The sequence below is a fragment of the Eubalaena glacialis genome, chromosome 2, assembly GCF_028564815.1.
Source record: "Eubalaena glacialis isolate mEubGla1 chromosome 2, mEubGla1.1.hap2.+ XY, whole genome shotgun sequence".
NCBI lineage: Eukaryota > Metazoa > Chordata > Mammalia > Artiodactyla > Balaenidae > Eubalaena > Eubalaena glacialis.
The window spans coordinates 165,959,538-165,982,840 of NC_083717.1; the positions used below are offsets into that span (position 1 = coordinate 165,959,538).

Below are 23,303 nucleotides of genomic sequence, written 5' to 3' on the forward strand. Positions count from 1 at the left end.
AAATCACAGTGCTTTTCCAATTACTGATTTGCTGTTCAAGTCAGTCTTAAAGCTTAAACAACCCAAAACCAAATACAAAAGGACTAAAGTTAAGGTCTGCGGACGGAGCGAGGGAAGAACTGAGCTGCTGTAGTAAAGCCGGGTGTGGTCATCTCAGGCCTTCTCTCACGACTAGGAGTAGAACAGATGCTGGGTAGAAAGGTGGGAAGGAGCCATGACTCCTGGCTGGTGGAACCAACTACCCAACCAAACTGTATTTCACCTACTAGTCAGCAGTTGATGAGACTAAAGATGAGTCTGAAACCTTCTCTCCTCCCTGCCTTGCACTTTGGCCTCGTTATAACATAAAACAATGTGAAAAGCCAACCACGATCCAGCGCAAAATAATGGAATTGAAAAGCAAAACAACAGCTTGCACAAAACTTGAAGACCTGTGCTCATTCTAAGAATGGAAGAACAAGACCAATCTTAGTCTCTGAATAGATTGAAGATGAAAATTCAAAACATCCCAAGTCAACTGCAGAGGAGTCCTAAGAACACCTGCCCTTTGCCTCCTTGATCGACCGGGCTCTCTTTTGCTTTCCGCATGAGAAAAGGGGATGAGTGGCCAATGGGGTGGCATCTATGCAGCTACCCAGGAGCGCAGGGGTCTGTGCCCCCCACAGCTCCAGATGTAGCTGCTCTCCCAGTATTCACGTCTCCACGTTCTTCCGGTTTGCCCCGGGCACTTCCGCAGAACCAACGCATCTCTTTGTTACGGGCACGTCACCCGATAAAAGGAAGCACGTTGCCTGTGTCTCCGGGTGTTTCCACACTGTCTCACTGTCGTCCACAACAACACACACAAAGAAATATCCACCTCATGGAAAGGCCGGACAGACAAAAGCCCACACCTTCTTCTTTCCCTTTTCCCCAGATCCCAGGGCATAACTTCTAGTTCTTACGCCTCAAGAAGAAACAAATCAAAATAACCTGAAAACCCGTCTCCACTCGAAGTATCATCAGCGTCACTTCTGCACCCACCCTTCAGCCCCTGACCCCCACAAGATGGCAGAGAAGTGCGAGTGGAAGAGTTCCTGGTCTACGGGCACATGATGCGAGAAGGGGCCACACTCACCAGAGCGTCCACAGTCTGCACAGGACACCAGCTCTTCTGGCCTCCCACTCTTCTTGTTCATGTTAGAACCCCCCAAGCAGAAGTCACAGTAGTTATTGGGAATGACTGTCCCATCCGGTCCTTTCTGGGCTGTGAAAACATTTTTTAAAAAATCCAATGTTAGGCTCTGGTGAGTCTCCACTGGCCCCTCTTCTCCCACAGTATGGCAGAATCTGCTCCAGAAAGAATATGAAGTTTCAAATCTGACGTTTTGTTACAACCAAGTTGTTAACTTGGGCAAAGTTTTCTTTATGATTCTCCTCGGTTCAACCATGCCAATGTCTTGCAAGCCATCCAGAGCTGAGTTTGAGTGCAATATTTGTCAGCTCTGTGTTTTTATAGAAACTACTCTGCTCTTCTGATTGTATCCCTGGATCAGCGAAGCATCCAGAAGGCCTTACTAATCAAGTGAACTTCTCTTATCCCTGAACAACGAGCCCTTGGGACCCAAACATCAGATGGTAACCATCAACGGTGGTGTGACTAGAGGGAGAGAGAAAGGTCACTACCTAGGCCTTGCCCTTGGGAAAGATGCTCTTGTTTATGAGATATTCCTTCTGTCTCTGAAAAGGAAAACAAAGAAGCATTGATGGGGGATCATTTGCAGGAAGGACCCTGAAGATGATCTGGGGGGCTCTGATGCACATGTGGGCAGGTACACAGGTATCCACTCCTGTTCAGCCGCATCTCCCTGAAGTCCAGACTTGTTGGTCATGGAAAGCACCCAGGACTAGTTAATCAGCAGACCCCAAGTGCCTAGAATCAGAACTGAACACTTAGCTCAGCCTCATACCAGAGATGGGTTGAACGGTGAGTTAGTGAGCATATCTGAGGCTTAAGACTTTCATAAGCCACCCTTACGGAAAGGCCCTACACAAAGACAAAGGAATCTCTTGGGACACGATTTTAGAAACAAAGCCTTGTGAAAACAGCACATGTCCTCAAGCCCTGAAATCTCAGTGTCTAAGGGGCTGGTTAAAAAGCCTGGGACAGGTTCTTTGCATGAGAAGAAATGCCTCCATTTTACTTGTTTTTTGATCCCTACTGTGGACATTTCTTTGTCATGTTAACGCTCCCTATTTGTGACTAAGAAGAAAAGTCTCTCTGTTTATGGGATCAGCCTGAACCACCGGGGTATCTTCCTCCCCCCTATCCCCAATGTCTGCCCCTATCTTTCATTATTCACTGCCTAACATTAATCAGGGTACAAATCTGTAAAAGGAAGCAGATATGTGAGCAGAAATACCATCCAGACAGTAAGTGATAAACGGATTCACCGACTTTAATATGATTCCCCCTGGCCTCTGCTTCCTCCATGCCTCTGCTTTGCCTCTAGGAATAGAAAAACTTACCTGGGGAAGGCGGAAGACAAAAGCTCACAGAATTGCATTATAGAGGGTTAATCCATTTATCAGTTGCTATTTGGATTGTTTAATCAGTTTCTAAGTCATTGATTTTCATCTTCAGGGAGGCAGACAATTCTCTGCAAGAAAAATGTGGGCTGTTTGTGGCAGACAGAGGAGGGGGACACACCCTGTGGCCTGCGGAGTGTGGGGTTTTCTTCATCAGTCACTGCATCTCAAAGACGGATGTGTGTCATACAGAATGGTTTTGCAAATAATCTCCAAAAAGCAGGACGTCCGCAAAAATTTTATTCTGCCTATAAAATTTTCACTGCCCAAATCCAGAAAGAAGTCCCTTTCTTCTTTCTTTCTCAGTTGCCATCTTAACCATTTTTAGAACTCTCTCAGGACTTCCCTGGTGGTCCAGTGGTTAGGACTTTGCCTTCCAATGCAGGGAGTGCAGGTTCAATCCCTGGTGGGGGAGCTAAGATCCCACATGCCTCGCAGCCAAAAAACCAAAGTATAAAACAGAAGTAATATTGTAACAAATTCAATAAAGACTTTTTAAATGGTCCACATCAAAAAAAAAAAAAAAAAAAAAAGAACTCTCTCAAGAAAATCCAAGTATGTCTATGAAGCAAATAAACTCGGGGTTTCCTGATTAAGCGACTATCATGGAAACCAATCAAAAGATGAACAGTAAGAAGAAGTGGGTTATATTAAATGTAGGGGCTGAGTGTAAAACAGAGCTAAGTTTCATGATTGCTATGAACTAGATATAAAATGTGGACATGCCAATCACAACTTAGGTAGCTTCCTGCATGAAGAGTGACCAAAGAATCCCATGTATATCATCACACTAAACCTCTCAGGAAGCCCAGTCTCATCATCTGTCTCCTGTTCTCTTCGGGATTCCCTTTTATGTCAGATTTTCTCCCCTTTCACAAAATCTTTAAGCAACCAAAGCCTCTGGTTTTCCTCCAACACACTATTCCTTGTGATTTATGAGGATGAAGAAGTAGAATATAGAGTATAAGAATGCCCAGATAATTCTACAGTTTTCACCACCAACAGACCATTGGTAGAACACCCTACCGAATCAGGGACGCCAATATGGCAAGAAATAAAAAATTCAGAAACAATCTAGTAGAGCAAAGCAGACAGTGATGGAGAAATCAATCCTATGGAGAAAGACCAATGGAAGAGAATTTAATTCATCTGATGAAGAGAAGCTTCCGAGGAGACTGAAGCAGAGCAGGGTCCCCGCATATATCTGTTGGTTATACAAAGTTCCTGGCCAAAGGGATGAAAATGGTGATAAACTTCCAGCTGCAGGCCCTGGTGTGTACAGCTGTGACATGCCAGGTGAGTGGGTACCATTTTAGTCCAGCTAGGGCCCAGTGTAGAAAGTGATAGTGAGCAGTTAGACTTCATTTTCCAGTGAAATCCTTTCCACTTCAGTTCCTACTCTCCTCTCACAACAGCGAGCTCAAGCTTCCTTCCATCTTGGTAAAATGGCATGGGATGGACTAATCAATAGCTTTCACCTCTGGTTCTCGTACATTTTGGGGTATTTAGGATTAGTGAGAGTTCTCCCATGGAGCTCTCCCAAGTCCCCAGCCAGAAATGACCAGTCAGGCCTTAGGGAGAGCACACTGCTGACATTGCTTCTATGACCCTTCGCTTGTCTATACGTGTATACACCTGCCTCATCACCCCATATTCAGTGGTTTACTCCTTCAGATCAGGGACCACATCCAACTCATTGCTGGAAAACCTATGTGTCCTGCACACAGGAAATGGTTAACAATGATGTGTGAGATGAATGGCTTAGAAAAGGATGGCAAAGAGGTAGGTAGGCAGCCCAGTGATGCCTCGGGAGCTCCTCCTAGGGGGACTGAGGCAGAGTTATCTGTCACTCTGAATATCACTCACTGCCTGGTTTATTTCCCCAGTCCCCAAAACGAAGAGCTGGTCCATGTCCAAATGAATGGTCGGTCATCTGGCCCGGGTCATGTCTAGCTCCCAGAGTACACAGAGTGGGTGGCCGAGAGCCCTGGGTTGCTGGAAGAACAACACTGTACTATTCCCTACTATGGTAGGTGAGACATCCTCCTGTACACAGACATACAAGAAAAGTATAAGACTAGGACTCACTGTCTCTTGAGAAGGGGACACCAGTTTGTGCCTACCCACCCAGCCCCCTCATTCAACTGTTTTTTGAGAAGATGAAGAAACAGACACATATGACACTACAAAATGGTGACAGATCTTACGCTGATGCTTTACACACACTATTTCACTGATTCTCACAAGCATTTTGTGAAGTAGGGAGCATTTGACAGATGAGGTAACTGAAGCCCAAAGAGATTAAGGGGCTGGCTTCAAGCCCCAGTTAAGAAGTGGAGGAAGCGGGATTCACCCCCGGGTTGTCTGTGTCCTCAGAGACTCTGTCTCTAATCACACTTCTCTGCCTCTGGGAAGTCCAGAGCCAACGTTGCATATATAATATTTCATAAACGTGATTCACCCAGTACTTTATTTGGGAAGCCCAAAGCAATAAAAAGTATTGAGATTGGCCTGATGAAGCGGAAATTCCCTTTGAACTTAAGTTTAATGTCTCTACCACTGTAATCCATCCTGGTGGCCCCATTTATTGTCATATACTCCGCGAAAACACTTCTCCAAAGAATTCCAGAGGCTCATGAAGGAATTTTTTTAAGTAAAGCTCACACCGTGGCTTTATTGGCCTTTGGCCTGACCCATCCGTGAGCAATTTCCTGGCACCATCTATGAGGTCATTATAAAAAGGATTTTACTGTAAATAGGAAGCTTGCCCAGACCTTGCAAGTGCATTTAAATAGAGATTCTGCTTCCGCTTATGGGAAATTGAGTCCCACTTTATAGAGCAAGATGACGGGGAGGCCATAGACACGAGTGGTATCTCGATGGCAGCGTCCGCGATGATGGCTTTGGTTTTCTGTTGATGAATGTTCATGGGCTGAGATCATATAAGTGATACAAGGAAGCTGCTGAGAAACTAAAGTGAGGCTTGAGAGCTTAGGAGTTTACTTGGGGGGCGGGAGGGGAATAACTTTAAAAAGCTCAAAGGAAAAAAAATGGAAATCAGAACAAAGTTCATGAGGAAATCCCCAAAAATAATAATAATAATAACAGAAGGTGGGAGGGAACATTCAAATAAGTCAACCCAAGAGAAAGGAAAAGCCAAGCCCCACAGAGTCCCACCAGCACACTCGGGAAAGGGTGAGCAGTCATTCTGGAACGGCAGTGTGGCACATGACCATACTACAGGGTTTTTTACTTCAGTCAGGCCACGTGTCGAGGGCAAATAAGGCCCCAAATCTTCCTGAACTACCCCCGAGACAGGGCTGTCTTTTCCCCTTTCAGCCTGATTTCTGCTGCAATACGCCTGCCGCTCAAGAGGAAAATGAGCGGTGGGCACAGGCTGGGCACAAGCAACAGCCCTTCACCTGCTTCTGCTGAGACCAGAGCTGCAGCCCTAGTGTCCTAGGGAAGGAGGAAGCAAGCCAGAAGTTTAGGCTCCTCCATGGCACATCCATGAAAGCGTGACTTCACATCCTGGGCAGACGCTCCGACCACCTGCCAGGGCCTGGTGTGCACAGACGTGGTGCCATGTCCCGTGCCCGCCACCCAGCCTGACCCCAGCCCCAGGCCAGCAGCTGTCTTCCCAGGGCCTGCTAGCAGGGCTGTGCAGCGCTCCGGGACCCCAGGGGCACAGAGACGAGCCCTCCAGGAGGCGCTGTGCCTTTCCTCGCTCCCCTCACTCATTCCCCCACCACCCTCCACGGCTGACAGCTCCCGTCCCTCCACGGGTCTGACATGTTGCCATGGCAACCAGAATCCTGGGCTCCGGCAGCCTCTGGTCTTGCCACCTGTTATTACTTCATCTCTCAAGTGTAAAGCCTCCTAGCCTGGTGCCATTTGGCGGTGCAGAGCGCATCTTCGGAGGACAGAGTAAAGAGAAGGGGAAAGGAAAAGACGGAGAGCGGAAGGCAGCCTCAGGCTGGCCACATAGGGCATACTGGACAGGCCAGGCTGGAGGAGGAAGCTGCGGAGACGGGGCGGGAGGGGAGGGAGGGGGGGAGCCAACGTGCCTTCCCTTCAGAATCAGCGAGCAGGCCTCAGCTGGAGGCCACCGCCGCAGCCTGCTCCCTTCCACCCAGCCTTTAATGAGGGACCCGGGAGGGGCGGGGGAGGCAGCGGAAGGCTGAGGCTGTGAAGAGATCCGTGCTGGGCCCAAGTGGAGTAGAGCCAGGAGAGGGTTAAAGTGGCAAGATAAAGACTGTGGGGAAGGCTGGACCAGAGGGCACACAGAGCCTCCAAGCCTGGATAAACGGCCTTAATTCTCATGCTCTTGCTCGCCCTACGCCTTACGTGTTTACTCATATAAATTATCCCCAAGGCCTGACACCTTTTCTCATTGCTTCCCTAGAACTGATGAAAAAATAAATCCCACGGATCCAAGGAATAAACATGTTGGGATTCCATTCAGGCTGGTTCTTCTTGGCCACCTAATAGCAACTCTGGTCCCACCCTGGGGCTCCAGAGGGAAGACAAATGATGGCTTCCTCCCTGAAAGTGGAAGGCGGGGCAGCTGGGGAGCCCGGTGGGGGAAACGAACACCAGGGTCCACTCAGCACATGACCGTCAGACCTCACGCACCATTCTGCCACCTGGCCTTGAGCACAGGGTGAGTGTATGATAGGGACTGAGGAGGGGGTACTGCTAATGCAGAATGATTCCAGGCCCCGAGATTAGTCCTCCTGGAGACGAGAAGGCCGAGGGCTGATTTAATAAGCCTTTGGGTTTATGGATGGGCCTAAGTCACCGTATTGTCAAAGACAACAGGAGACAGAAGGAGCTGAAATGGCAGTGCATGCTACCAGAAAGCTGGACTTGAGCGCGATTCAGCAGTTAAAGGCACGGTCGCAGAAGCAGGCTTCTCTGGAGAGGCGTCTGCACCTGGGAAGGTGTCCCTGGCCCAGGTTTGTTTGAGGGCAGGCCCATCTAGAGGCAAGAGAATATGCTAGATGATGTCTTAAGGCCCCTTTTAGGCCTATTATTTGAGGATTATAATAGGGCGAAAGAAGAGCGAAGTTTTTCAAACCCAGAGGAACTCAGCCTTTCATCCTTGCTTCATATTTGTGTACACATCTCTCTCCCTATTAGCCGTGAGCTCCCTGAGGGCAGGAGCGGTGTCTTTAATCTCTGAATCCCCAGCACCTGGCACAGTGATTGACACAGAGCTGACAATAAATACTTAATGAAAGGATGGCAAATCTTCACAGAGGTTTTTGGGAGGGGAAAAAAAAAACAACTGCCAGGCAAAGGGAAGTGAAAGACCAGGAATTCAGTGGATGTAAAGTGTCCCCTGGGCACTGAGTGACCATCCTAAGGCACTGCCAGCATCAGTCCTGCCCATAACAGGGGACATAAAGAGTGAGGGGCAAGGCTTCCCTGGTGGCGCAGTGGTTAAGAATCCGCCTGCCAATGCAGGGGACACGGGTTCGAGCCCTGGTCCGGGAAGATCCCACATGCTGCGGAGCAACTAAGCCCGTGCGCCACAACTACTGAGCCTGCGCTCTAGACCCCGCGAGCTGCAACTGCTGAAGCCCGCGCGCCTAGAGCCCATGCTCCGCAACAAGAGAAGCCACCGCAATGAGAAGCCTGCGCACTGCAACAAAGAGTAGCCCCCGCTCGCCGCGACTAGAGAAAGCCCGCACACAGCAACGAAGACCCAATGCAGCCAAAAATAAATAAATAATTTATTTAAAAAAAAAAAAAAAAAGAGTGAGGGGCAGAAGCAACATAAATTGTGGGGGAGCCCACTGGAGAGAATAAAGTGGTGGTGGAGAAAGCCAGTGGGTCTGCCCTCCCGCGGGAATCCTCTCCCTTAGGCATTTCTTGGAAAACCAGGATGGAAGGAGTTAAGAACTCCCAGATGCATTTGGCCCCCAGGGCCCCTTGAACCTCACGTTTGGTCTCTTGCCAGGAGCCCTGAACCGGCCCGTGAGAATATAGGCCCTGTCTTACTATGTGCTTTGGTAGCTGTAGAATCTTTCTAAAAATTTTAAATGTGTGTCAGTCATCCCACCCTTCCTTGTACCTATCTCCTTTTCCTCTATCTTTATGGAACACAAAACTCATACCGTTAGACACACACCTTGTAAATATTTACTCCAAGACACTGTGCTGTAAGATCAGAAATCACGTGTCTGCTCACACTGATGTCTCCATCTTAATGGATGTATTTGGTTAGAGTTGCCATTTGCCAGGAGTTTGGACACCATGTCACTACTTCGGGGACTAGATGGTCACATGACCCTTCGGTAATGTCCTTTGTGCTCCAGCCTTAGGCCAGCAACCCCAGGTCTGTTACTGACGCTTCGGAAGAGTGAGAAAAAGACTAAGCAAAGTTGATTACTTTTCTCAGTGCTGATTAAGGAAAGCACAAGATGTTTCCATTTTCCAGTGGCAGGTCATGTGGGTCAGTTCATGCCCTGGTGTAGCAACTTGTTATTGCCACCAAATGAGTCAGTTGAGGGGGAAAACGTTTCACTTGAGAGGAACTATGTCAAAACGGCTGTGAATGAAGTGGTGTCATTCCTCTGAGAGAAATGCAGGACATCCCAGTGCTGTAGAGCAGGATAAGCCTCGTCTGCTTCAGTTGTCAGGATATTATTATCGTGATGTCAGAATTCAGCAAGCTCCCTTCCTCTCTTGCTCAGCCTTGCCCCACTCCACCCCTCCTCACCACCACCTCCACAGGACTCGGGTATGTCAACCCCATCAGTCCACAAGGGACCAGCATTTTCTGTGTCCTTCAGACTAAAAAGCAGTACTCAGGCAAAAGAAAAGGTTGAGTCTCAAGCATCAGACCTGAGGATGAGGAGAGAGTCAAGGGACCACAGAGATGACAGGCAGCCCAGCCCAGAGATGAGGGCCCAGACCAGGAACACACCCAGAAAGCAAGCCGGGAAGCGGGTGCTGGGAGCCACAGAGACATTTGCCCGTGGTAGGACAGGGCCTTAGGAAAAGAATGAAAACCAAGTTTCTCCCCCCAGATTTAACAATGCGACCTGTTTCCTTGTTACCTGACTCAATGCATCCAAAAGTAAAAAGAATTAAAGGGAAACACAGATTGGCCATCGGTCTTCGAAAGCTGGATTTCTCTAAGGCAGTGGTTCACATAGTTCACATGACTTCTTAAAAATGCAAATTCTAGGCCTCCACCACAGATCTACTGAATCCAGAATTCTGGGGTGGGAGATCTGGGAGTCTGCGTTTTAAGAACAGGTGATTCTGATGTGCTCAAGCTGGAGGACCACGGCTCTAACAAGACACGTGACAGTCATATCACATTGTGTCATACACATCTGTTAGTGCTGTGCTGTATATGAATTAATTTATTTCACCATTGCATAACGCTATGATACAGAGGCATTAGTGTTCTTATTTTACACAGATGATACTTAAGGCACGAGGAAGCTTGTCTAAAGTCACGCTACGTTGTGCCTGAACCCAGGCAGTATGGCTCTTAGCTGGCCCACCTGATACTATCCTGCCACGGGTACATACAACAACACACCCGAGGGAAGTCAAGTCAGAGTGGTCAGCAGGCCCTGGAGGCAAGGGCTTCTCAAATTTGAGTGTTGTGCAAATAAATCACTTAGGGATCTCATTAAAATTCAGATTAGGATTCATAGGTCCAGGTAGGGCCTGAGAGCCCCCATTGCTTACACGCTTCCCCGTGGGGTAGCCAAACATCCAGGTTTGCCTAGCACTGAGGTGTTTCCAGGGCACAGAACTTTCAGTCTAAAACTGGGAATATCCTGGGCCAACCTGGACAGGTTGATCACCTGAGTCCCGGGTGATGTGGATACTGCTGACCACACTTTGAGAAGCAAAAATGCACGCCCTCAAGGTGAGGAGTTTGGATTGTATTCAAGTGTGATGAAAGTTTTGAGAGCATGGCATGGCATAATCTATTTTATACTTTTGAAAGACCACTTTGGCTACTCCTTGGAAAAAAGACTATAAGAGGTAAGAACGAAGGCAGAGAGACTAATGAAGAAGTTGCAATGATCCAGACAAGAGCCAGTGGTGATAGGGATGGAGAAACAGAAACTGATTCGGGGTATATTTTGGAGGGGAAGCCAAAAGGGTGGTGAAGGAAAACAGAGCCAAGGATTAGTCCTAGGATTTTCACTTCAGGTACAGTATTATTTTTTTTTTTTAAGAACAAGGTCAGAAAGAGATATAAGAGCTTGGAAAGACTGAGATATAGAATGAGAGAGAAAGATGCAGGAAAATTATTGAACTGAGTGATGTGTGATTTTTTTCTAGAGCAAAACTCATTTACAAATTGAAGTCTCAAGCAGAATTTGTAAAGGGGGGTTCCATATAACATCATAAACAGTTAAAGTTCGTTTTGAAGATTAAATTTGCCTGCTATGGACTGAATTGTTTCTCCCCTAAAATGCATATGTTAAAGCCCTAACCCTCAGTGTGATGGTATTGAGAGATGAGACACTTATGGTGGGATTAGTGCCCTTATAAGAAAAGACACCAGAGAGCTTGCTTCTCTCTACTGACATGTACCAAGCAAAGGCCATGTGAGGATACAGCAAAAAGATGGCCATCTCCAACCCAAGGAGAGAGTCCCCACCAGACACCGACCCTGCCATCACTTTTACCTTGGACTTTCAGCCTCTAGAACTGTGAGAAATAAATTCCTATTGTTTAAGCCACCCAGCCTATGGTATTTTGTTACACAGCCCAGGCTGACCTCAATACTGCCCATTAATACATTCATTACTTTTGAAAAGCCACTATGCAATATGATGCACTTGACGATTGGCCTACAGAGGGAAATTAAGGGACATCAGTAGGACTATGATAAACATCCCAGGTTGAGATTGGGATCCATCACTTGGGGTTCCAATGTCCTGACATAACTGAATGGTGTCCAACTCAAGCACTTTCACATCTCAGCTTCTCATCTTGCTAACTGTGTGACCTGGGGAGAGTTCCTCAACCCTTCTGAGCCTCTGTTTCCTCATCTGTAAAATGAGAGTGATAGCATGTGCCTCACAGACTTGCAAACATTACACAAGATGACATGTGTAAAGTGCCTGGCACAAGTAGGTATTCCACCATGTCTCCCCCTCTTTCTTTTCCTCTGTAAAATAATTTTATTTCTGAAAAGGCAGGAAAAAACATCAAAGGTGTAAATAAGTAGGCTTTCCCAAGAAGTGACACATGGCTGGAGAATTCACATTCATGCTCTGTGTCCAAGGGCACATCCCTCAGTCTCTGTGTGCCTTGGTGTCCTCTAGGGGACACGGCACCTACCTTATAAGGTTACTGTGAGGAATGAATGAGATAAACGTGGCATGCCTAGCACAGTGTCTGACACATTCAAGGAATGTCAGCAAGTATTATTGCCCTTGTCATTGATCAGGACATGAAACTCTTCAATCCCGAACATTCTAGGTAATTAGGCCAAAAAGGTGAGAGAAATAAAAGAGGCTCACAGAAAGGCAAGTGGCAGGTAGATGCCGGATCCTGGGGAAACGGGATGGTAAATACAGGGATGCACACCGGCTAGATTCTGCTCCACAGCTTCCTCCCACGGGGTTTCACATATCCATCTTATTTCCCCAATTAGACCAGAAGTGTCCTGGGACCGAGCCCACATGTTATGTCTTTTTGGAGCCCCAATTACACTTGGCCCCGCGAGCGGGTGCCTGCACAGTAAGTGCTCAGTAAATACTCATGTTCAGCTTATGTGGAAGGATTGGGGTCCCATATCTAAGATTTAGCAAAGGATGTGCCAGGGCTGGGTCAGGCTCTGATAGTTCCTCCTGATGCCAGTGAGACCCCCATAGGCAGTTAGCTTCCCAGCAACAACATGGCCACAGACGGGCCCCGACTCAGATTAGCCATTTGTGGTCCTGGACATGCTCTGCTGGCCTGAATGGCACAGAGATGGGATGTCGGCACCCTCAGAGTGTGGGCCTGGTGCCAGACACCCACATCACCTCAGGCAGGCTCACGGCAACCCCGTGAGGGCAGAATGACGGTTCTCTTTGTTTTACGGATGAGGCAATGAAGGAGCAGAGAAATGTAAGTAACTGACCCACATCTACACAGACAGAAGATGGCAGGGTGGCCGAGTTGTGATTCACACACTGGCCCAGCCAATTCCAATGGCATTTTCTCAGTCACTGGGTCAAGAGTGTGGATGACGCACAAGTCTGGAGAGTTAACTCCAAGTATACCTTCAAGGCCAGAGCAACCTCAGATTCTCCTTTGCTTTGTAATCTGTAAAATCTGTTTAGTGAAATCATAATTCACCTAAGGAACACCGGTTGTTAGTTTCCAAATTTGCTCTTTGGGGAGCGAGAAGCAGCTCACTTTTCCAGACAGAGCCCTGGATCTGAATTGCCCTCTCTCTCCCCAGTAACGAAGCCTGAACGTCCTGCGTCAAGGTTGGGTAAGTGGTGAGTTGTGTGGGTTTTATAGGCTTTCAGGCACCTTTCAGACTGATCCAGAATTCTTAAGCTTGTGTCAAACGTGATTTTCACTCTCTCTCTTAAAGCTGTATCCATTGCCCCTGGGCTGTATGTTAGAGGACAGAGATGTCAGAAGACTAACATCTGTTCGATCTTTCCCATCAGTGTGGCAATGACATCATATGCTTCTTTTAGATAATTTACACATTATCAGACTAATTTTCAGATTATCTAATCAGCCAACATTACCCTTAATCAACTCGGCTCTCCTCTTTCAGTTCTGCAGAGTACAACATGCCCTCCACAGGCACACTGGTGTGGGGACTTTTCTTCTCCTGACAGATATTGAGAGCCTAGCTATATGCCAGGCCACCACTATTAGACAGAAGACTGAGACCTCCCGGGACTGAGGACAACCCAACTTCCATTCCAGGGACTGGAGAAATAGGCTTGGAATAAATTTTATAGATCCATACTTTAAAACACATTTCCCTCGTAGGAGCTCCAAGTATGCTGTAGAGAGCATTTTACATTCATTTATGCTATTAAATAAGAGATACACCATACGATAATTTATAATATGCCACACATATTTCTTTATAAATCATTTGTTCTTACTTCTAGTAATTGCTATCATGGTTCTCCCTTTCCTACAAGATGACAACTACACAGCCTGGCAGAGAAGACACTTCCAGCTGTGGCCCCTGCCCACGTTCCATCATTTCTCCAGTACCACTGTCAGACACAACTACTACCAATTGTCTGAACGCACCATGCTGTTTCACACCTCCCTGCCTTTGTACACGCAGTTCCCTCTATCTGGGAAGCCCTCTCCCACCCAGTAAATTTCTCCTCATTCTTCAAGGGCTAACTTGAAGGTCACCTCCTCAGGGAAGCCTTTGCAAACCCCCTAATGCTTTTTAAACGTTCTAATGTTTCTAACGTTCTGAAGCTTTCAATGCCCTGCAGGGCTTTTTAAAACATAGATTGCTGGCCCGCACCCTCAGAGCACCTGTTTCCAGATGGAGCCAAGAATCTGCATTTCCAGGAAGTTCCCAGGTGATGCTGATGCCACACTTAGAGCACTACTGCCCTGAGGAGTAGAAAGTGTGCTGTGCCTTTGAGCCCTTGGCTTCCTTCACCATATTCTATACATACCCTAATACACATTCCTGCTCACAACTGAGAGATCCTCGAGGACAGGGACCAAGGCAGTATTCGATACATGGTTACTAAACCAATAGATGGGTGGTGGATAGATGGATAAATCGATGGATGGACAGATGAATGTATTAGACGGAATTTATTCACACAGCTTTTTCATACAGGTCCATGACCTCAGACATCCCCATACCCACCCCCCAAAAAAGGTACCTTGAAAACATCGTCTATAATAGATTCCCACTGTGCAGAGAAGGTAAAAAGAAATTCAAGAAGAGCTTTCACACTGTGAGCCTGTGTCAAAGGAGTTTTGAATTCTAACCCAGTGCTCTTTCTGCTACCCTGTTTACCAAGGTGACATTTAAGGAGTCACGACAGGATGCCTCTGAGTGACACCTCTCAGAGTCCTAACCTGCCCAAACCCTCCCTCCTTTTATTCGTATATATGTAGTCTATGTGTGTGTGTATCTATATGTATGCACGTATACACACATGTGCACACACACAGTGATTTCATTTGTAGAAAGTAGATGAAGGTGGTCAGAGAAACAGAAGAAGGAAGAAGAATCCAGCCTCCCACAGGGAGGAGAAGGGCAGCAGCTCAGGTAGGGAAGACCCCATCAGAAAATCCGATCTCCCAAGGGGGAGTGTCTGAGCTCCAAGCATCCCTGGGCTGCCTGGAGTTGAGACAGAGAGGTCAGGACACAAAGGAAAGGGGACAAACCTACCAAGGAGACAAACAGTGTATATTCAGGAGAAAATGAGAGACTAGGAGAGGAACAAAGGCGGGAGAACATCAGCTGGGAGGGGGCGGAGGATGGGAGGAATGACAGTCGAGCGCTGAGCTGGCAGCACAGGGCAGCATGGTGGGGGGTGGAGGGGGGGGCGGTCAGTGCTGGCTCCAGCACTCCACTCTGCCCTTTCAGCAGCAGCAGGAGCAAGGATGAGCAACGGGCTTTGCTGGAGACACAGCCGGGGGGATGCAGCAAGGGACAGCAGGAGGACCAAAGTCAAAAGGTCTCTACTGCTGCAGGTGGTGCAAACGCAGATGCCCGTGACATTGACAACTCCTGAGTCTGTAGGGCTATTTTTCCCATAGGCCTGTGCTCACAAGCAGCGGGGGTCCCGCTGCAGCTCTGCTCAAGAGGGAAAAGTCAGCATTCCCACCTCACTGGCATCCAGAACTTTCCCTGGGGGAACTGCAGATTAGCCTCTTGGATTAAGCTCTCTTGCCTCCCTCCCCCACTCCAAAAGCCTTGCCAAGGGAGGATCACAAAGCGGAGACCTTAGGATGCTGCAGAGCTGTCACATTCAATTCACCACAGAGCCCCAGTGGCATTTAGGGGCAGGATGGATGGGAGCCCACCCCCACCCCACACAGTGGGAGCAGCTAACAACTGGCTATTAATGATGCTGGCAATTAGCACTCACGAGAAAATGGTCGGGGGGCCGCTCACCAGGGGAATGTGGGAGGGAACAGAGCACACATTCAGAGAAGCAAACAGATTGGTGGTGTTTGTGGTGCAGGGAACCTGGGAAAAGCCGCTGTCTCTTGGATTTGTCCAGAGAAATTGGGGAAGAGGAAAGGGAGGGCTTCTGTGGACACTGAGGGCCTTTCTGCTGCACCCTCCCCGCTAGTAAAATCAGAGCTAATCACAGACTTCTCAGAGGCCTCATGAGGAGATGTTGTTAAAATGGTGTTTGTGAGGGTTCTGGAACCTTCCTCGTGTGAGAAGACCCCAGATGAGCTCAGGTACAGCTATTCTTTTCTATGCAGTTTTTTTATGTGTGTGTGTGTGTGTGTCTGTGTGTGTGTCTGTGTGTGTGGCCTCACCGCGCGGCATGGGGGATCTTAATTCCCCAACCAGGGATCGAACCCGTGTCCCCTGCAGTAGAAGTGGGGAGTCTTAACCACTGAACCGCCAGGGAAGTCCTCTATGCAGTTTAAATCCCTTGGGTAGTCGGATGACCCTTTAGGAAGAACCCAATTTCTCATCAGCAGGGAGAGGGGAAGGGGAGTCGAGGGGGGCTGGAGTGAGAGTGCTCACGGGCAAACCCACAGAGAGAGGAGAACACACGGCCGGATACTTAGGGATGCGTCTCCATCCAGGAGAAAAGATGCAGCTTCCTCCCTAAGCAAGGCTGTCTGGCCTCACGGTGAGGACATGAAGAGACAGAAGACACTGACCCACAAGACTGCGTGAGGAGATCCTGGTGGACAGAGAAAAATAGGGGCCAGTGCCCATCTTGGAAGTCAACAGACAGGCAGGAGGGGCCCGCAGGAATGGCTAAGGAGGAGACGCCCTGGATCCACTGGGGGTCCGCAATATACTTGGGGGTCACAAGGAACCCTCCTCTGTGGCTGCTATCACCGTGCACACACATGAAAGAGAGCCAGACCAAAGAGAAGCACCCCAAACCCCGTGGCTCGAGGAAAGCGCCTATACACAGGGACAAAACAGCCTGACATTTGAGAGGAGATGTAAAGGAGATAAGCCAGCACTGGGGGAAGTGAGAAATCATACCAAGCTAATAAATAACTTTAGAGAGAGCAACCATCACTAGTAAACACTTTTCAGACAGCAACTCAAATCAAAGGAGATCATTCTCGGACTCCTCGCGGCATGAGACAATAGCTATGCCTTCACCACTTAGATCAGAGAAGGGATGAGAGGAGAGACAGGGAAACGCAAAAACCAGCTGACCAGTACAGGTCAATACATTTTCCTTTCTGGAAGACAAGGGTGACTGGACCAAGGGAACCTCTCCCCAGGGGGCAGGCAGAGACCTCAGCATCATAGCTATTCAGAAGCTGGCATGGGGAGGTGGGTACCTCCTGCCTGCTTTTCAGGTTCTGTCCAGATGACAGTAGTTGGTAAGAAAACAAAGGATCTGTCACATGAAAGGCTTGAACCCTGAAAGAGAGCAAGAATTAAAGAAGGTGCTATGGCCTGAACTGTGCACTCCCCCAAACTCATATGTTGAAGCCCTAACCCCCAGTACCTCAGGATATGACTATATTTGGATCTATGGCCTTTAAAGAGGTGATGTAAGGGCAAAAGTTAAAATGAGACTGTTAGAATGAGCCCTAATCCAATCTGACTGGTGTCCTTATAAAAAGAGGAAATTTGGGGACTTCCCTGGTGGCGCAGTGGTTAAGAATCCACCTGCTAATGCAGGGGACATGGGTTCAAGCCCTGGTCCGGGAAGATCCCACATGCCGCGGAGCAACTAAGCCCATGCGCCACAACTACTGAGCCTGCGCTCTAGAGCCCGTGAGCCATAACTACGGAGCCCGCATGCCACACTACTGAAGCCCGCGTGCCTAGAGTCTGTGCTCTGCAACAAGAGAAGCCACCGCATTGAGAAGCCAGTGTACTTCAATGAAGAGTAGTTCCCGCTCGCCGCAACTAGAGAAAGCCCTCATGCAGCAATGAAGACCCAATGCAGCCAAAAATAAAATAAATAAGTAAATTTATTAAAAAAAAAAAATAGGAAGAGGAAATTTGGACACACAAAGAGACTTTGGAAGTACACGTGCACAGAGAGATGACCATGTGAAGAGGTAGCAAGAGGGCAGCTGCCTGCAAGCCAAGGAGAGAGGCCTCTGAGGAAACCAACCCTCATGGCACATTGATCTGGGACTTCCAGCCTCCAGAACTGTGAGAAAACAAATTTCTTTAAGCCAGCCAGTCTTTGGTATTTTGTTATAGCAGCCAAGGAAACTAAGACAGGAGGCAATGCTACAGGGGGAAAGTTGGGGTGGGGATTAGGGGAAAACCCACACTAATCCAAAGAAAGGTTTTGGCCAAGGTGTGTTCATTGTTTCAGATATTTGGTGAAGGCAGCCAATTGACATCAGCTGATTGAGTTGATTGACTGAAATGCACAGGAATCACCCTCAAACCCTAGAGTCTAAATATTTTTAAAGGTCTGATCCCTTGAATTACACTGAATTGTTCAATTTATGAGCACCTACCACAAAATCCTTTGAGCAAAATTAAAAACACATGGCATGAATCCACGCCCACATGCGCCTTGGCTGTGAAAGCGTGTGCTCGGCTTCCCGAGGCACCCCTTTCCCCTTCACGAGTAGAGCCTGGGTACAGAATGTCACCACCCTTGGCCTGATTTCATCAAACAAGCCTTCTGACAGGTCTCCCATCCTCTAGTTTTCTCCTGGCTTCAGTCCATCTTCTCCAGGATGACCCAGCCATGTGGCTGACAGGGTGTTGGTACTCCGGCCAGGTGTCAGGCCTGAGCCTATGAGGTGGCAGAGTCGAGTTAAGGACATTGGTCCACCAGAGACCTCTCAGCCCCTCGTAATATCAGTCGGTGAGAGCACTCCCGGAGATCTCCATCTCAACGCTAAGACCCACCTCCACTCAACAACCAGCAAGATGCAGTGCTGGACACCCCATGCCAAACAACTAGCAAGACAGGAACACAACCCCACCCATTAGCAGAGAGGCTGCCTAAAATCATAATAGGTTCACAGACACCCCAAAACACACTACCGGATGCAGTCCTGCCACCAGAAAGACAAGATCCAGCCTAATCCATCAGAACACAGGCACCAGCCCCCTCCACCAGGAAGCCTACACAACACACTGAACCAAAATTACCCACTGGGGGCAGACACCAAACACAATGGGAACTACAAACCTGCAGCCTGTGAAAAGGAGACCTCAAACACAGTAAGTTAAGGAAAATGAGAAGATGGAGAAATACACAGCAGATGAAGGAGCAAGGTAAAAACCCACCAGACCAAACAAATGAAGAGGAAATAGGCAGTCTACCTGAAAAAGAATTCAGAGTAATGACAGTAAAGATGATCCAAAATCTTGGAAATAGAATGGAGAAAACACAAGAAATGTTTAACAAGGACCTAGAAGAACTAAAGAGCAAACAAACAATGATGAACACCACAAAAAATGAAATTAAAAATTCTCTAGAAGGAATCAATAGCAGAATAACTGAGGCAGAAGGACGGATAAGTGACCTGGAAGATGAAATAGTGGAAATAACTACCACAGAGCAGAATAAAGATAAAAGGATGAAAAGAATTGAGGACAGTCTCAGAGACCTCTGGGACAACGTTAAACACACCAACATTCGAATTATAGGGGTTCCAGAAGAAGAAGAGAAAAAAAAGGGGGACTGAGAAAATATTTGAAGAGATTATTGTTGAAAACTTCCCTAATATGGGAAAGGAAATAGTCAATCAAGTCCAGGAAGTGCAGAGAGTCCCATACAGGATAAATCCAAGGAGAAAAGCCAATACACATATTAATCAAACTATCAAAAATTAAATACAAATAAAAAATATTAAAAGCAGCAAGGGAAAAGTAACAAATAATATACAAGGGAATCCCATGAGCTTAACAGCTGATCTTTCAGCAGAAACTGCAAGCCAGAAGGGTGTGGCAGGACATATTTAAAGTGATGAAAGGGAAAAACCTACAACCAAGATTACTCTACCCAGCAAGGATCTCATTCAGATTTGACGGAGAAATTAAAACCTTTACAGACAAGCAAAAGCTAAGAGAATTCAGCATCACCAAACCAGCTTTACAACAAATGCTAAAGGAACTTCTCTAGGCAGGAAACACAAGAGAAGGAAAAGACCTACAATAACAAACCCAAAACAATTAAGAAAATGGTAATAGGAACATACATATCGATAATTACCTTAAATGTAAATGGATTAAATGCTCCAACCAAAAGACATAGACTGGCTGAATGGATACAAAAACAAGACCTGTATATATGCTGCCTCCAAGAGACCCACTTCAGACCTAGGGACACATACAAACTGAAAGTGAGGGGATGGAAAAAGATATTCCATGCAAATGAAAATCAAAAGAAACCTGGAGTAGCAATTTTCATATCAGACAGAATAGACTTTAAATAAAGACTATTACAAGAGACAAAGAAGGACACTGCATAATGATCAAGGGATCAATCCAAGAAGAAGATATAACAATTGTAAATATTTATGCACCCAACATAGGAGCACCTCAATACATAAGGCAAATACTAACAGCCATAAAAGGGGAAATCGACAGTAACACAATCATAGTAGGGGACTTTAACACCCCAATTTCACCAATGGACAGATCATCCAAAATGAAAATAAATAAGGAAACACAAGCTTTAAATGACACATTAAACAAGATGGACTTAATTGATATTTATAGGACATTCCATCCAAAAACAACAGAATACACTTTCTTCTCAAGTGCTCAAGGAACATTCTCCAGGATAATCATACCATGGGTCACAAATCAAGCCTTGGTAAATTTAAGAAAATTGAAATCATATCAAGTATCTTTTCCAACCACAACACTATAAGACTAGATATCAATTACAGGAAAAAACCTGTATAAAATACAAACACATGGAGGCTAAACAATACACTACTAAATAACCAAGAGATCACTGAAGAAATCAAAGAGGAAATCAAAAAATACCTAGAAACAAATGACAATGAAAACACGATGACCCAAAACCTATGGGATGCAGCAAGCACAGTTCTAAAAGGGAAGTTTATAGCAATACAATCTTACCTCAAGAAACAAGAAACATCTCAAATAAACAACCTAACCTTACACCTAAAGCAATTAGAGAAAGAAGAACAAAATAACCCCCAAAGTTAGCAGAAGGAAAAAAATCATAAAGATCAGATCAGAAATAACTGAAAGAGAAATGAAGGAAACGATAGCAAAGATCAATAAAACTAAAAGCTGGTTCTTTGAGAAGATAAGCAAAACTGAAAAACCATTAGCTAGTCTCATCAGAAAAAAAGGGAGAAGACTCAAATCAAAAGAATTAGAAATGAAAAAGAAGTAACAACTAACACTGCAGAAATACAAAGGATGATGAGAGATTACTACAAGCAACCATATGCCAATAAAATGGACAACCTGGAAGAAATGGACAAATTCTTAGAAAAGCACAACCTTCCAAGACTGAACCAGGAAGAAATAGCAAATATAAACAACAATCACAAGCACTGAAATTGAGACTGTGATTAAAAATCTTCCAACAAACAAAAGCCCAGGACCAGATGGCTTCACGGGCAAATTCTATCAAACATTTAGAGAAGAGCTAACACCTATCCTTCTCAAACTCTTCCAAAATATAGCAGAGGGAGGAACACTCCCAAACTCATTCTACGAGGCCACCATCACCCTGATACCAAAACCAGACAAAGATGTCACAAAGAAAGAAAACTACAGGCCAATATTTCTGATGAACATAGATGCAAAAATCCTCAACAAAATACTAGCAAACAGAATTCAACAGCACATTAAAAGGATCATACACCATGATCAAGTGGGGTTTATCCCAGGAATGCAAGGATTCTTCAATATACGCAAATCAATCAATGTGATAAACCATATTAACAAATTGAAGGAGAAAAACCATAAGATCGTCTCAATAGATTCAGAAAAAGCTTTTGACAAAATTCAACACCCATTTATGATAAAAACCCTCCAGAAAGTAGGCATAGAGGGAACTTCCCTCAACATAATAAAGGCTATATATGACAAACCCACAGCCAACATCGTTCTCAATGGTGAAAAACTGAGACCATTTCCACTAAGATCAGGAACAAGACAAGGTTGCCCACTCTCACCACTATTATTCAACATAGTTTTGGAAGTTTTAGCCACAGCAATCAGAGAAGGAAAAGAAATAAAAGGAATCCAAATCAGAAAAGAAGAAGTAAAGCTGTCACTGTTTGCAGATGACATGATACTATACATAGAGAATCCTAAAGATGTTACCAGAAAACTACTAGAGCTAATCAATGAATTTGGTAAAGTAGCAGGATACAAAATTAATGCACAGAAATCTCTTGCAATCCTATACACTAATGATGAAAAATGTTAAAGAGAAATTAAGGAAACACTCCCATCTACCACTGCAACAAAAAGAATAAAATACCTAGGAATAAACCTAGTAAGGAGACAAAAGACCTGTATGCAGAAAACTATAAGACACTGATGAAAGAAAATAAAGATGATACAAACAGATGGAGAGATATACCATGTTCTTGGATGGGAAGAACCAACATTGTGAAAATGACTATACTACCCAAAGCAATATACAGATTCAGTGCAATCCCTATCAAACTACCAATGGCATTTTTCACAGAACTAGACCAAAAAATTTCACAATTTGTATGGAAACACAAAAGACCCCGAAGAGCCAAAGCAATCTTGAGAAAGAAAAACAGAGCTGGAAGAAGCAGGCTCCCTGACTTCAGACTATACTACAAAGCTACAGTAATCAAGACAGTATGGTACTGGCACAAAAACAGAATTATAAATCAATGGAACAGGATAGAAAGCCCAGAGATAAACCCACATATGGTCACCTTACCTTTGATAAAGGAGACAAGAATATACAATCGAGAAAAGACAGCCTCTTCAATAAGTGGTGCTGGGAAAACTGGACAGCTACATGTAAAAGAAGGAAATTAGAACACTCCCTAACACCACACACAAAAACAAATGGATTAAAGACCTAAATGTAAGGCCAGACACTATAAAACTCTTAGAGGAAAACATAGGCAGAACACTCTATGACAAAAATCACAGCAAGATCTTTTTGGACCCACCTCCTAGAGAAATGGAAATAAAAACGAAAATAAACAAATGGGACCTAATGAAACTTAAAAGCTCTTGCACAGCAAAGGAAACCATAAACAAGACAAAAAGACAACCCTCAGAATGGGAGAAAATATTTGCAAACGAAGCAACTGACAAAGGATTAATCTCCAAAATATACAAGCAGCTCAGGCAGCTCAATATCCAAAAAACAAATAACCCAATCCAAAAATGGGCAGAAGACCTAAAAAGACATTTCTGCAAAGAAGATATACAGATTGCCAACAAACACATGAAAGGATGCTCAACATCATTAATCATTAGAGAAATGCAAATCAAAACTACGATGAGGTATCACCTCACACCTGTCAGAATGGCCAGCATCAAAAAATCTACAAACAATAAATGCTGGAGAGGGTGTGGAGAAAAGCGAACCCTCTTGCACTGTTGGTGGGAATGTAAATTG

The 23,303-nt window shown here is 45.8% G+C and overlaps 1 protein-coding gene across 1 annotated transcript in view; it reads right to left on the minus strand.

The window, feature by feature from the left end:
• Nucleotides 1-23,303, minus strand: part of DPF3 (double PHD fingers 3) — a 258,374-nt gene that overhangs the window by 53,379 nt on the left and 181,692 nt on the right. Inside the window, exon 8 of the mRNA XM_061182707.1 lies at nucleotides 1,118-1,246. Within this exon, the coding sequence (XP_061038690.1) occupies nucleotides 1,118-1,246 (129 nt within the window). The remainder of the gene's footprint in view (nucleotides 1-1,117; nucleotides 1,247-23,303) is intronic.